The sequence below is a fragment of the Bombus flavifrons genome, chromosome 8, assembly GCF_040668555.2.
Source record: "Bombus flavifrons isolate JBK064 chromosome 8, iyBomFlav1_principal, whole genome shotgun sequence".
Lineage (NCBI taxonomy): Eukaryota > Metazoa > Arthropoda > Insecta > Hymenoptera > Apidae > Bombus > Bombus flavifrons.
Window position 1 is genome coordinate 10,391,739 of NC_138449.1, and position 16,711 is coordinate 10,408,449.

The 16,711-nt window shown below is 27.5% G+C and overlaps 2 protein-coding genes across 4 annotated transcripts; one reads left to right on the forward strand and one right to left on the reverse strand.

The window, feature by feature from the left end:
* Positions 1–1,206: 1,206 nt before the first annotated feature.
* On the reverse strand, positions 1,207–5,012 carry LOC138182502 (rho GTPase-activating protein 24). The gene is made up of 7 exons (XM_069118412.1): positions 4,604–5,012; positions 4,295–4,464; positions 3,982–4,191; positions 3,529–3,905; positions 3,104–3,460; positions 2,182–2,952; positions 1,207–2,041 (listed from the first exon to the last, which is right to left on the reverse strand). Exons 1-7 carry the CDS (start codon positions 4,726–4,728, stop codon positions 1,289–1,291), a joined length of 2,763 nt encoding a protein of 920 aa, XP_068974513.1. The 5' UTR covers positions 4,729–5,012; the 3' UTR covers positions 1,207–1,288.
* A 779-nt stretch (positions 5,013–5,791) lies between these two features.
* lqfR (clathrin interactor lqfR) lies at positions 5,792–15,439 on the forward strand. Of its 3 annotated transcripts, none has more exons than XM_069119379.1 (8): positions 5,792–6,330; positions 9,168–9,247; positions 10,001–10,122; positions 10,398–10,780; positions 10,859–11,069; positions 11,148–11,694; positions 11,786–11,926; positions 12,241–15,439. In XM_069119379.1, the coding sequence occupies exons 1-8, from the start codon at positions 6,290–6,292 to the stop codon at positions 15,069–15,071; spliced, it is 4,356 nt and encodes a 1,451-aa protein (XP_068975480.1). In that variant the 5' UTR covers positions 5,792–6,289; the 3' UTR covers positions 15,072–15,439. The 3 variants fall into 3 exon arrangements, with proteins under 3 accessions (XP_068975480.1, XP_068975479.1, XP_068975481.1); XM_069119378.1 differs by having other exon boundaries at positions 5,794–6,330; positions 11,783–11,926; positions 12,241–15,436; XM_069119380.1 differs by lacking the exon at positions 5,792–6,330 and adding an exon at positions 8,449–8,688 and having other exon boundaries at positions 11,783–11,926.
* Positions 15,440–16,711: the final 1,272 nt, after the last annotated feature.

A 16,711-nucleotide genomic window follows, 5' to 3' on the forward strand; every position in this document is an offset into this window, starting at 1 on the left:
ATATTTTATTTAGAAAATCCGTATATATATATATAAAACCTAATTCTCAAATCATAAGTAGATAATGCGAGATAAAATATTTCATATTTTACAATTTTTTAGCAATTAAAGTTTTTTTTCCTATATTTGTTTATATAATACTAAATATGGTATTATGTTTGACAATTAATGATATGAAATGAATTATTTAAATCTGTACAATATATGTATATTATATTGTACTACATATATCAACAAATGTATTATATATATAAATATATTAATAAAATGAGTTTACAGTCATTGTATCCTATTTTTTATTATCTATAAAAGACCTCATGTATTAAAATAAATCAGTATTTATTACATTAGTGTATTAATTTCAAATATCGTAACAATTTCGTACGATACAACGGATCAATAAAAAATAAATGTCCATTTATATACAGGGTGGTTGGTAACTGGTGGTACAAGCGGAAAAGGGATGATTCGACGCGAAAAAAGCAGTCGAAAATATAGAATAAAAATTTATTTTTTTTTAATTTTTTTTTTTAATTTTTCCATCGAGACAACGATTTAGTTTTGATTTTGATTTGATAAAGTGCACGCGTACCGAGCGAAAATTCAAAGTCGATTTTCTCGAAAACAAAGAATCAAACGACAAATTTTTATTCTACATTTTCGACTTCTTTTTTCGCGTAGAATCACCCCCTTTCCGCTTGTACCACCAGTTACCAACCACCCTGTATAATAACTGAATTATTATTAATGCTATATATTAAAAAGAACACTGAAAGTAATAGTGTTATCAAATTTCACAAACTTATATAGTTACGTAATTTATTGAAAGTTTAATATGAAATTTAAGTGTATCTATAGTCAATGTACTTTATGCAAAAGAGTTTATTCATATATAATGAATAATTTAGCAAAATATATAATATATAAACTTTAAGAAAGTACATAAATTAAATGAAATAGTACAAAACTATTCACCATATATTATGAATTTGAATGTATCACATGTCGATGTATTTTAATCTTTATTATAGAAATACAGAAGTAATGGAAGTTTTAAAAAATAGAAAGTTATATAATGAAAGTAAACTTTAAAATTTTGTTTTCATACCGTTCATAAGCAAACCTATTGATATCATAAGTTTTTATATTAATATCTCTTTTCAAAGTAAAAGGTATTATTAAAACGAAAAAGTATGCATAAAGATATGTATAGAAATCAATATATTATTAATGTCATAATATGTTTAAACATGTTGATTTTGGTATATATCGTGATTATATCACTTTGTCAAAATGAAGTTTCTTGAAATGTGTCTTTTATTTTTACAGAATTTAATGTTGATTCGCTTAATTGTTTATTTCTGAAACCTTGTCCTTGTATGTTTCTTAATTTTCTAGATTCTTTTATTGATTTCTTAGAATCATTACGCTGTAAACTAGTTGCTCGTTTTCTTGGTGAACTTGCCACTTCCTCATTCTTTTCCGACGAATTCGCGCTATTAGTACTACCAGATGCAATACCAGAAGTATCAGATTCAGGTTGATTTCCATTTAAACAACAAAGTAAGCTTTCAGAAAGGCCATCCTCATTTAAAATATTTAAGTCGGATTCTGATTGTTCGAAGTCTCCAGTACGCGACGAAAAACTGAGATCAACAGGACTAGCAGTTAACACACTTCTAGACAATAAATATTCCCTAAATGTGCTTGTTATAGACATTGTACTTTGTTGTTTGATTGTGTAATAGTCATCGGTAATTGATGTAACAAATCTTCTTTTCTCTGTTGTATTTTTGTTTAAATTTTCTTTATCTTCCAAGTCAATAACTTCGTTGTATACAATTTCGCTGTCTGTGTTATTGGGCTTTTGAGATTCTTCTAGAATTGAAGTACAATTTATTGGACCAATAACATCAAGGTTTGAACCATGTATGTTATTACTCTGTTGATTCCAACTATTATTGACAGAAGCGAGATTACATAGGTTTGATCCAGAAACCATCATTACTGGTTTTCTAGATCGGGGTGTCATCATTGTTTCCTGTAATCAATATAGAATATTACTAGTTTGAATTTGTAGTAAATTCATAATTATATATATATAAGTTATAAAGAAAGTAAACAATGGTAAAACGAAATATATAAAATAATGATATTAAGGATAATATTATAAATTCATACCTGCATAGCTTTTGTCATTTTAGTAGCGCTTTGCGTAATTGGGCTCATGCTCTTATCATTGTTAGTAATAGGAGTTAGCATGTAGTCATTAGTAACTAAGCTTTTGCGTAATAAATTTGATGGCGTTGATGTGTGGGCAACATATACATTCCAAAGTCTATTCTTCACAACAGGAGACAAATGAACACATGCATTATCAGAGTGTGATTCCATTTTTGAATGTTCCACTAATTTCTTGTTCTCTTCGCTATACTTAGCTATAGATATCATTTCTGTATGAGTTGCTTCTGACACTGAAAATGTAGGTTCTGAACTTTGTCTATATAATTCATTTTGACTTGTTTCATACAAAGTACTTTGAGAAGAATACATATCTGGTGGTTCACTGAGTTGTCTAGATAATCTACCAGTGTTAATTGCAGTATTATTCTCCCCTCTTAATTTCTTGTTAGAATCTTGCAAAGATATGTTCGCGTTACTTGACTTTGAATTTATGGACTCATCTATATATGATCCTTTATCAGATTTATTTATATTCCAATCATGATATTGAACTATTTGTTCCTCATTTATATTTACAAATTTCATCAGTATAGCCTTCCTCTTGTCTTTATAACTCCTTAATGTGGGAGTATTAAGACTACCAGTACTATTACTAATATGTTTAGTATGAAGAAGGCTATCATTATTTGTATCATAATTTTCCATGCTAAGCTCATCATCTGATTTGCTAAGTAATACTTTTGTTTGAAGTAATGATTTTTCTAGATTCTGTGTAGTTAAAAACATGCAAATAAAATATATCAATCATGGAGTGCTATTATAAGTATAATTATATGTTATAAAATTAGTGTGCTGTTATGAACTTAAGAAGTATTGACTATAAAAAATATTTTATTCTATATATATATATATATCTTACCGATGACAATATATTTTCTTCACTATTTGATCTAGTGATATTACAACCTATATTAATATCAAATTTTTTATGCCCCAAAATCTTTTTCTGGAATATGTGTTTTTTAATTGAATCTCCAAGACTTTTAGTTCGAAAATGTTTAACTTGTCTTGGTGTACCTTGACCATTTTCTTTATTAAATTGTTTTACAAGCCTACGTTTTTTAGCTGACTCTGGCATAGCTTGTATGTGAGCATACAGTTGTGCTAATGCTGCCTGAGTATCTTGCGTAGAATTTGCCTTTGCTGTTAATTTATGATCCACAAAACTGAATACTGTGTGTGCTGTACCTGTTGTATCTGGTATAGATTCATTTAACTGTAATAAAAGATAATTACAAGTTATTAGGTATTTAACAATTTTGGAAAGAGAAAAGAAAAACTTACATCTATATTTTTAGGGCTTAGTAATTTCCTTTCTTGCTCTACCCAATATGCTCTGATATCTGTAGCTAGTTTTGGTGGAATTTCAAATAGTTCATTTTCCTTTTTAATCATGAAGGCAACTAAACATGATAAATTTTGAGAATTGATATGTAAAGCTTCTGGTGATAATTTTCTTGGACACATTAAGTGTGGTGTAAAAAGTGTAGCAAGGCTATCACAGTTCATTTTATTATTAGATTCAAAACTAGCTGTTTTATTCAGAAGATTCAAGACATACTTAAGTAAAACTCTGTTTATAGATGGTAGAAGTAATAAAAGTAGTTGCAGAGATCTTAATAACCTTGCATCATTCCCACTTAAATCAGAACTACATAACTCTAAAATCAATAAAAGTAGATCTTAAAATAAACTATAAAAATAAACAAATCAAATATGATTTAGTTAATTTCTTACCAGCAATTTGACAATGTGCAGGATAATGCAAATCTGATAACAATGGCTCTGGTAATTCAGCCAAAAATCCTTTTAATACTGATGCACAATCGTGTACACTGTATCGGCCATCATTAAGATTCAATGGAATGCCTTGATACAATGCAGTTTTTAAATCTTGTTGCCTTGTTAATTTACCAGTACGTCGAAATATACCTTCTTGTATAATATCTTAAAATTTGTTCAACATGGAAATAAAGGAAAAACAAATTATTTTAAACATCTTCTAAATAATATAAATGTATACAGTATACTGCATTATATTTTTACTTACTTTGTTCTTTAGATAAATATTCTATCAACTGTTTTACTTGATTTATTCCATTTTCAGATAAGCTAGCACCTTCAACCCCTTTTTGTAAATTAATTGTTGACTTAGGTTTCTTTGAGAAGCTTAAAAGACCCCACTTTTTCAACTTTGTCTTTTCATTGATGCAATCATTGCTGTATATATATACATAACAATAAATTAAAAAGTTTATAGAGTTAATATATATAATATAGAGTTGTATATAAACAAACAGAGTACCAAATTGTAAAATCAACTTCTAAATTCAAACTTTAATAACATTAATTATCTTACTCCTCAGTATTGAGGTCCAATTCAAAAGATAGATGCATTTTGACGAGAGTGTGAAATTGTTCTGGATTGACTTTTCGCATTCTAAAAGCCAATTTACCATCCACACCATCGTTAAAATCTTCCATTGTCAATTCCACAATAACGACAATTTAAACACGTTCTGACATCTTTAAATTTTATACACACGTTCGTTGCCGTTTCGTTAACGGCGGTTACTTTCATTCTGACTGAATGACTTCTGTTTCATTATAAATAACATGTTCATGTATGTACAAATCATCTTTTATAAAATAATTACAATAATTGACCAATATGAAAGACAAATCATAACGCAATAGTATCTTCTTTCATTCGTATTTCTTCTACGTATCCATTCAACCAATCCAACTACACGATATTTACCACAAAGTAGTAATGGTTTTATAGTAAGACAAAACTAAATCTATTTCTTAGCTCCATCTAGTGGTATATACAAAAAATATACAGGTATTATATGTATATTTAATTTATCCCCTGATATTTATAAATAATACAATACAATTTCACTTTGTAAAGATAAGCAGTAGCAGAAAATTGAATGATTTAATGAAATATATTTTTGAATACATATATTGTTAATATAAACACTATTTAATCTTTTATGATAGAGATGATTTTTTGCCCAAATTTTGGTATTTCTAAAAATACTAAAAAAGAAGTGTGATTAAATATCAAAGACATATAACAAATTTTAAAACAAAGAATTACGTATTGTATACGTACATATTTACAATTAAAGGCTATTATTTTCAATGAATCTTTTATGATAATTCAATATTTATATCACATAGCAATGATATTATGTTAAAACAATCCAATGTATGAATATGTCTTTTGGAAAATATTTTGATAAAAAGATTTAGGAAAATTTGAAAATATTTTTTTTGGCTATGTGTGGAATAAGAATATAAAGATGTTAATATTATAATGTCAATGGAATTACTGTAACTTAATCTTTTTTCATTTAGGAAAAAAAGGCAGCTGGTATTAAATGTTTTGGAAATTTAAATAGTAAATGTTAATTTTATTTCAAATACCTTTTCATATTTTTTCAATTTAATGATATTACAAGTGTTATCAGAATCAGTAATTGTCAACTTTTAAATAATCAGTTGGCAATAGCCCAAAATAAATCTTATATTTAAATACAACGTAAACATATCAGAATAAAGGACGACAATCCTATTTTAAATAATTAAATACAACCATTAAACGATTTATAGTTAATACATTAACCGAATTATATTAATCGGTGACTTATACATCTTTTTTGTCAAGGTAAACATGTTTTCTGATTCATCGGGTCGAATAGAAATTAATTCTTTTCGATTGTTTAAAGTTTAAGCGATTCTCCGTGATTTCTTTGGTTACCGATTGCTAGATAATATTTTAGAAAGAATAAGAATGTTATATAGAAAAACTTGTGATAACGAAAAGCAAGGTTGGCAGACGTAAAACACCTGTGACGATTATTAGTTGAATGGAACGTGGAAGGGATAACATGGCCACCGCCTGGTGACGTTCGTTCGCCGTCGCCGTTGCAATATCAAATGCTTCGAAAAACAGCTGGTAAACATTTATCAGTGTAAGTTACGTAGTTTTCACGCGGAAAACGCGTATTATATTCAGTGAGGAGTATAAAGCACGATGATGAACATGTGGAAAGTGCGGGAATTAATGGATAAGGCGTAAGTACAATTAAGTCAGTTACACGCGATCTAACCTTGCTTTTACTTTTTTCAACGCATTCCACTCTACTTCCTTCAATACGCTGCACGACTTTTCATTTATCCCTAATGTTGCTGTCACTGATAGTCACTTCGATTACATTGTTTAACGCATCATTCATGCATATGAATGTGGATCCTGTTTAATTCTTTCTTTTCTCGTTTAATCTGGTATTCGCGGAAGATAAATAAGAGATTCTCTGCACTTATTTTCGAACAAGTTTTACTCATGAGCCTTCATAGTAGATTGATATATCGTATACTTAGGTAGATTGCAAAAAAACGTTTATTTACTTGGTCGAATATAAACTTTCACATCAAATAATAACAAATTGTATAGAATTGATGAAAATAATGTTACTATAAAAGGATGAAATAAATTACATTATACGTTTCATTCATAATACGAATAATACGATAGCGTTCGTTTATCTGATACTTTCTTTTATTATTACTATTCTTGTACTTTTTATAAAATTTGCTAGCTTTCATAAACGTCTTTTTATTTATATATTTTGTTATCATGTTAATGTAAAGAATCATATATTTTCGGATGTAAATTGTAATCTTTTAGGAAATGTATTACGATAAATTGCATTGATGTAACTCTAATTACATAATATATCTATTTTTGTATTATACGATAAATTTGCACGAAGATACCATCTGTAATCTTGTATTTTTGTGTTTTAAACGATATTTAAAATTTTTAATATTATTAGAATTGTTCCTTTTTTCACTTGATAAGAACGTATGAACAAAAAAAAAAAACAATGTTTTACTACAATAGCGACTGGAATTAGACGATAAGTTGTCCACACAAGCTCACGAACAGGTTACACTCCATGATAAGCAAGACTACCCGTTGAGAAAGTCTTGCATATTTTAAGAGGAAGGAAATAAGATATTGATAAAATACCAGTTTTCTTCGGTAAAAAATGATCTATAATATTTATCAATAATAGTAATTAATATTTATAACAACAGAAATACATCACGAATTGCATATACATTAATTATTGTCCGTTATGTCTATTTTCAAATGCATAAAAACTGTTACCGAATATCGATAAAAAAGTTTTGCAAAAACTTCGCAGATTATATTCTAGATTACTTATTATTTTGTTAATTTGTAATTTTTTTAGTTTCTTCTGTTCAAAACAATATCAGATTCTTGTGTATGATCTTCACACCGTTAAGTTTCGCTTTCGTGTAGTTGTATTCAATGCGCGTGTAAAATATTCATAAAAAATTGAAAGTATAAGAAATTTACTTCGTCACGAACATTACATTTCTTTTCCTTTCCTTTTTCTTGTGTAACTACGAAATACAAGTATTGTTCTTACACCAATTCTTATTACATTCCATGTACATGATCGAATAGTGTTGAATCGGTTAGTGGTTCTCAAACACTACTGGTATCTATCCGTTTTTATTTTATGCTATCCTTTGATTCTTTCACTTCTATTGTTCTTAAAACAACACCAAAGCGTAGTTCTTAATACGTAGTTATCGCTTGAATTTATTATTTCTTTGAAATGATAACTACACGTAGTTTCGCTCATGGTATCACGATCGAAAACGTGAGATTCTTCACGATCTGTGAAAATCGAGAAGCGGAAGGACACTATTATCTCTAACAGCTCTTTCTGAATACAAATGTAACCTGTAACTGTATATAACTATATACGCGAAGATGTCTGATTCCAAACACGATTATTATTACTCATGATGAACAGTTAATTTTTTAAATACCAGGCAACTCATGTTCTTCATTATTTTTATTATTAAACAGAGAACATGTGTGCAAGTTCAATTATTAAGTCTATAGGAATAGTAAAGTTATTTATTATAGTAAAAAATGTGCTTATTATTCCTTTGGTTTTTTGCCAGATTATTATGTTAAATACTTTTTAAATATTAATAATAATAATGAATGAGTTGTTAAAAACAAATCATAATGCTTACTTCTAACTAGAGTATTTTTTTATTGATAACCGCTTTTTATATTTATCATTTATAGGTATATCACATTTTACTTAATACTTTAAAATAAAAATAAGAGTTTATAAAAAAAAGGATATATATCTTTTTATGTAGATATTTTTAAGTCTCGACAAAAGTATTACATAATTGAGTGTTTGTACTCAATGTCCTTTTGTACCTGTCGTTTTGTTACTTTCTATGTATACAACAAAAACATGATAAAATAGATCGTTTTCACCTGTAATAGAACTTTCGATTTCAAAATGAACGCGAGAAATTTAAACTGCACTATCATTTCTTGTTCAGAAGAAGTTCAGAAGAAGATAAATAAAAGTAAGATAACATTTTGGATGTATAACTGTATACTTCGATAACGATCGCGGTACTAAAAATTGAATATATATATATGTACATGTGTACTTTGCGCATTTTAATGGCATACAAAATTGTCTTGCGTAAAAGAATGTATCTTGATTTGATCAATTTCATTTGCAACAAAGAGTTGAATTTCATGAAAACAATCTTTTCTCACAATACAAATATCGGAATTCCGTGCCATGAAACATATGTTACTGGAAGTTAAAAACAAAAGTATTGTATGCAAGCAAAGGCGTAAAAATATTGCGCAATTAACAGGTGTTCATACAATCCACGTGAACACAGTGAAAGTAATTTTACTTTAGAATTAATAGTATTATCATATATTGTATATTGTAATATCTCATACGATCTATTTGAAACTATTAATACATCATAAAATATATACGTTTTTGTATATATTTATACTAATGAAAATAAAAATGATATTACAGGACTAATGTAGTTATGAATTACACGGAAACAGAAGCCAAAGTTCGAGAGGCAACAAATGACGATGCTTGGGGCCCAACCGGTATAAATTTTTATGTTTAAAGAAATATTTAAACAAATATTTGTCAATTATTATGGAGTTGTAAATGTTTAAATTACATTTGTCCAAACATATTGTACAAATTGTACGTTATAATGCGATGGTGAATGCTTAATGTTATGAAGGCAAAATGATAGTTATTGATCCAATGTTATTTTTGCTGACAGTATAGTATTTTTATACACAAGGAATTCTGTAAGATATACATAAATCGGTATTTTCGTTAAATAAAAAATAATAAGTAAAATTACTTTTGTTTTTAATACTGAAATTGCTAATAATATTACATAACTTTTGATTCTTAATAATTGAATAAAAAATTAATTAATTATATTGGCAATTGCAATTTCATCTTTAACAATTTATATTAATTGTCATATATTATATTATTTAATTGTTATATGTTTAAAATTCGCTTTCATTATGCAAAAGTAAGGTGCTCAAAAATAATTGCATAAAAATTAGATTTTATACACTTCTGTATTTGACAGTTATCATTTGCGCATTTCTTCATGCAATAAATATGTAATTAAAATTACGAATATTAACTTTATGTTTACTGGTAAATATAGTTTTTGTTTCTTATTAATTATTTCGTTAGTTATTGTTTCAAGACTTATTAAAGTTTCTTATGCTAAACTCTATTAAACTATTCTGCCGACTTTTTAATAATTTTATCCATTGTTGAAGTTCGACATGTAGTAAAATTAATTCTACCGCATGTTATTACTTTAGGTGCAATGATGCAAGAACTGGCTCAGGCTACATTCACATATGAGCAATTTCCTGAGGTAATGTCCATGCTGTGGAAAAGGATGTTGCAAGAAAATAAACGGAATTGGCGCCGAACGTACAAGGTAAATCCGTTTCTGTTATATATACATATTTAATTCGTGTTATGTTAATAAATATATAGGTATTTTATCAACAAAAATTATATAAAAGGTTTAATGAAAATTTTATTATAAATAAATAAAAGTAAAAAAATATATAACTATTAATAATACAATCTTATTAATATTCAGTAATATCCAATGATATGTTACATCAATGTTTATATATTTCTTTTATTTTTGTAAAATTTTTGCTAGTACCTTTATTTAATTAATTAATTCTATTTTCTTATTTTCAGTCTCTTTTGTTATTGAATTACCTAGTTCGCAATGGGTCAGAACGAGTGGTCACATCATCTAGAGAACATATTTATGACCTCAGGTCTTTAGAAAATTATACATGTATCGATGAATTTGGAAAAGATCAGGGGATTAATATTAGGCATAAAGTCAGAGAATTGATTGATTTTATTCAGGATGATGATAAATTAAGGGAAGAAAGAAAAAAAGCTAAGAAAAATAAAGATAAATATGTAGGTTTATCAAGTGAAGCAATGGGTATGAGATTTGGTGGTGGGGATAGATGGACAGATAGGTTAAAATGGGATAAAACTAATACTGATTCATATAATGATTGGGATCGAGACAGTAGAGGAAAAGGTTTTGAGGATACAAATAATAGGTGAATATAAAGTTTTATGTTTTCATTATTAATGATTAAATATTTTTAATATTGTTTATTTTCATCTTCTTGTAATAGCGATGACGGTGAAAGAGAAGATTCTGATAATGATGTTCATCCCAGTCCAAAAAGAGGAGGAAGAGAATACAGGGATACAATGGATAGCATGGATCGCGTTAATAAAACTATTACATCTACTTCAACAAATGCTTCTCCAGCAAGAGTGACAAGAACTATTAAAAAGGTAGATTTAGGGGCTGCAGCAAATTATGGAAGAGAACAGTCTAATGTAAGTAAAAAAGTGTTAGATAAAAGAGATTACTGATTTTATAACAATTTATGTTGAAAATTTAACTTAAATTTACAGAATGGTATATCTGGATCACAAAATAGTTCTTTATCTACTAAACAGAAGAATAAAAATGATATTCTAAATGATATTTTTGATGCTCAAAATGAGAATAATACCAAATCAGCTGTCGATGATGATGATGATTTTAATCCAAGAGCAAATACTCAACCTAGTGTACAAACTCAAAATGCAAATACAGATTTTGGGGATTTTACTAGTGCATTTGGCAGTCCTACAGTAAAAACGAAAGATAACAGTGATGAATTTGCAGATTTTACATCAGCTTTTAACTCTTCTGTTACAATATCTAATTCCCCAGTGCAGCCACAACTGCCACAGACACAAGTAAATTTAATAGGCGCAACAATACCAAATATTAATAGTTCAGTAACAGATAATGTAAATAATGCGATGTTTATCAATGCCCAATCATTAAGCACTTCTTTTACAACTATGCCTTCTACAAATACACTTCCTCAAAGTTCTAGTATGAGTAGTAATCTACTTGATACTTTACAACCACAAATACTTAATAACCAGCAATCATTGAACAATAATACAGGTACATTATACACAATCATTCAATAGCATTGAGTTATTACATGCTAATAAATATTTAATTATTTTAATACAAAATGATTATTTTATAGCAGCTTCAAATTCAGATCTTTTATCGGACTTAGATAGCTTAAATTCTTTGACTACTGGCTCTATGGATAGGCGGGTAAATAATACCAACAATACTAATCTCTTTTTAAACATGAATTCAACACCTGCCACAGCTAGCCATGGAGGTAAATATACATTACTTACTAATTTAAATGCAACTATGATTTTATGATTTAGTAATATTAACAATGTACTTTAAATTTTGATGAATACACTTTAGTATTACCTTATCATGAAATCAAGATATCTGTAAATCTTTATTTAGAAAACAATATTTTTATATATTTTCTTTTTTATTGCTCTTTTTATTGCTATTTATCCATAAATTTTTTAATTTGGAGGAAATTATGAATTTTTGTTGCAAAATTTTGTGTATGCTTTAGTATTGAAGATATATTTGAAGATAATGTAATGTCCCCAAGAAAGTCTTTCCTTGCAGCAACCAAGGTGGAAAAAAGCATCACTTCAGCTGAAAATCTTTCAAAATGTGCTGCAATTCGACTTTTGGAAGAATTGTGTTCCATGGGTCCTATCAAAAGTCATAATAACTTGGAAAAGCTGAAATCATATATTTCTGAATATATTAAATTTTTACCGGGTCCACTTACTCCACAAAACTACTGCAATCTCGATTTTTATCCAGAAATTGATTCTATGTTACATGGAAAAATTTTAGAAGAAATTATCGAAAAATTCGATCATAATTGGCCATTACAAGGAAATATTTTAGATCCAGTACTTAAGCAATTGATGATTATTGATGGTGCTACATTACCAATATTAGCTGAGTCTTTAATTACTTTAGTTTTTGCTTTGAAAGAAACAGAAAATGAGAGAAACATTTTTATCATTTCAATAATTTTGGAACAATTAGTGAAAAGTGATTCTTTGTTTTCCGCAATAGTAAATGCATGCAAATATCGAATTCGAAACGTGATTCAAGAAGAAGAATTTAATGAAACATGGCGAAATGTGGTGCAAATTTTAATCTCGTTGCCTAATCGCGTAGCTAATAAATTGAAAGATAAAATATTTGATAGTTTTCTCCCTCAAACATATCTTAAAATTATAAGCTTCCATATTGCTCGTGCAATATCCTTCATAAATATTGGACTACATTATGATATCAAACCAGAATTAAAATTACTCTCAGTTTTAATTAGTAAACTAATAATCACTACAAAGTCAGAGAATTTATTATCATTTACTAATATTTTAGCAGAATGGTGTTTTGAAAATAAAAATAATGAACGAGATTTCATTCAAAATATACTAGAAATTCTAGATACATCTAGCATAGAACCAGTAGCTGTACTATTTTTGAAACATTGTGATGTAAATCTTGGAGTCCATAAAATTTTTGGTGATGTATTATTAAATTCAAATTGGAAATATACATTAACAACGAAAATTCCTTTAATGTGTTATTATAATGATGACAGTTTAGTAATAAATTTAATCTCATACCTAGCACAATTTTTAGATAAAAATAGTATTTTGATCGAATTACTTATGAAACTTTTAGATGTATGGGGTGATAAAAGTGCTTTAAATCATACCTCTATAGAGCAACATAAATATATTACAAAATTAATTATTATGTGTGTAAGAAAATCTAAAAGTTATTTAAGCAAGGATGATAAAGATAATATTCAAAGATTATTGTTCTCTGGTATATCTATTCATCTCGAATCTACACATATTATTTTAAGAGCAATAGGGATGTCTGTTGGTGAAATTTTCACTGACGAATTATCTGAGTCAGATACTGCATCAAAGCTTTCTTTCGAATATAATAATATGCCTGGCGAAGTAATAGATTTAGTACAATCTTTAAAAAACTTAGCTTTGGGAACAAAAAACGTAAAGAAGGAAGAAGATATTAAAAAGAGTAAACTAATTGTTAAAGATATTGAGTTTAACACATTGGGTGATAGGAAATTGTATGAATTAGGTGTTGAATGTAATGTTTTACCTAAACTAAGTACAAAAGTAGTAGATAATAATAAAGCTGAGCAAATCACGGTTATAGCAAGTTCAAACGTACCGACTGTGTTCGGTAAACAAATCTTGGAAGATGTTGTAAAAGATAAAAACAATATTAAAAGTGATGCAGAATTGGATAGTGACGACGATTTAGTACCATATGATATGTCTCATGATACAAAAGCTAGTGAAAAATTACGACCAGCATACTTGCGGGATCTACGTGATAATTTAGTAAATGAAAAAAGTTCTTCAAATCCAGATATTTTTTCAGAGTCCTTAGAAGTTTGTGAAGAACTTATATTATCACAATTACCAAATGATGATGTATCTTTTGCAATTGAATTATTAGAACTTCTTGTTACACTTAAAGAATCCTGTTATGTAGAAAATTTTGAATTATTAACATTCAAAGCTTGTGTAGCTATAATGACTGTCTATCCCAAAGAATGTGCTAAATTTTTATGCGAGCAGTTTTACTTGCCAGTAGATAAATATTCTGTAAATCAACGATTATTTTTCCTTGATATATTGGCAGAATCAGCAAGAAGATTATCAACTATTTTAATTCACGAGAATAAGGAAGATACAATTAACGAGCCTAACATAAAACAGAGAACAAGAGAAACTTCGAACAAAGTGTCACTTTTCATTAATACAGAGAAAAGTCAACAATACAAGATATTATACAGTGATGACTTTGATGACTTTGCAAAGTCGGAAGATCAAATAAAAAATTGGCAGGAAATTGTTGATAGAAGAATTGAATCAAATACAAAAAGATACGCTCATAGTACAAAAGCTCTCAAAACATTTAAGAATAAATTTGGAAACGTTGCATCTTCATTTTTTTATCCATTACTTCATGGCTTTGGTAAACAAAATACTTGTTTGAACAGTGGGTTACAAATTTTCACAGATCAAGAAAATATTTTACTAATTCGATTTTTGAAAACTTTGTCTACTATAATGATAGCAGCACAGAATTGTTTATTAGCCCCTAAAATGGGAAAAGAAATATTAGAATTATCATGGATTCTGAGATTCCATGATCAAGCAAAAGTTAGAATCGCAGTGATAGAAAATATTGCAGCTGTAGTTATTGCAATACCAAAACATACGATTATAAATGAATTATTTGAAACCATTATTGAAATACGATTGTGGCTTTTAGATCTATCTCAAAATATAATCAATGGTGATCATGACAAAGAATGTAGGAGTTTAGGTACTCAAGTAGTGTCTTTGATTGATTCTATTATAGGTTCGACATTCAATACATAGTTATTAATAAGATTTAAACATTATATTTATACAAACGTTTTTTAAAAGTTATATATTTTGCATGTCATTACGAGTACAATGTATAAGGTAAAACATTAATTTGTATAATGAACATAACTTTTTTATTTGCTCTGTTATACATTACTTGTGAATGAGAATTAAGCTATTATTTAAGAAATGTAATTTATGTCACATTATATATTTTATATAATTTTTCATAATTGATTTTTTCAGCAATATTGTAATAATTTAATATTATGCATTAAATAAACAAGATACAAATATTTTTATCTATTACTAAATTCTAACGATTTTAATCTATTTTATTATTTAATAAGTTAATTATATGTAAATGTGATAATAAAATAAAATATTAAGTGGACGTATTACTAAAACTAAAACAATTGTTATATTCAGGAACTATTGGATTATCGCCAGTTACAAATCTTCTTACTCCTACATCTACTAATTCCAAAAATCAAGCATCAAATAATGCCTCCATACAAGTTGGTTCTACATGGGCTGGTTCAGGATTAAATATAGATCTTGATAATATAATGGGAAGTAAAGTTAAACAAACAGGACCAGCACCAACAATGAATCAATTAGCAAGCAATAGTCCACAACATCAAACCAAACTTATGAGTAAGTAACTTATATGTAAAACTTATTTTTTTAATTGACTTTATGATTAGAACAGTATCATATATATATATATAGTATTAGTATCAATACCTTTCATCAAATATAGTGATAGTATCTATTATATTGTCTCTTTCAGTGTTATTATAAAACATTTTCATAACTATAAATGTTATAAATATATATAAATGAAGTGTTGTATATATATATGAAACAGCTGAACCTTCCTGTTAATCTCTAAAATTTCGGTATATGACAATTTATAGTGTATAGTAAAATATATTTTGAGAAAGATTCATAAAAATAAACATGTTATCAGTAAATATGATTATTTTAGCAACACCAATGGGATATACATCACCAATGATTCAACCGCAACAACAGAAACAACAACATGTAAATCCAGCATTTTTTCCTGCATTTCAATGAAACCTTTTTAATAAATAAAAACTAATATTAGCAAAAGCAGAAGGCATACATGAAATAACTTGGAATTAAAAACAACCAAGGCTTGTTGTAAACAATCTATTTATTTAATAAAAACGGAGATAAATTTTCTATTTTCTGGGCAAAGCAGTCTAATTATACAGGGTGCAACTGTAAACAATTGCATATTGTAAATGTCAAAACAAAATGGTCAATGAAATATATATTGCATAATCATGTGTTCACAAGCAGTCAAAAAAAGAAGTATTTCAATTTCTGGATTTCATACATTTTAAGTTAAATGGTTTGTCTATATTTTGTCATGAATTTCATTACAATTATTTTATTTAAAAGTACAATAGAAATTACAATTTATTGAAAACTAAATTGCATATGATCACGATGAGTGGTACATAAAATACGTGATTAATCTAACATTCAGAGCAGCTCTATAGATATATTTGTTAAACTAATAATTCTAGATAATATCTGTTCCCCCAAGTAACATTCCACAATACGAATGTTGTACTTTTTAGATGAATATTTATGTTACTTGCAAATCGTGTGGGAAC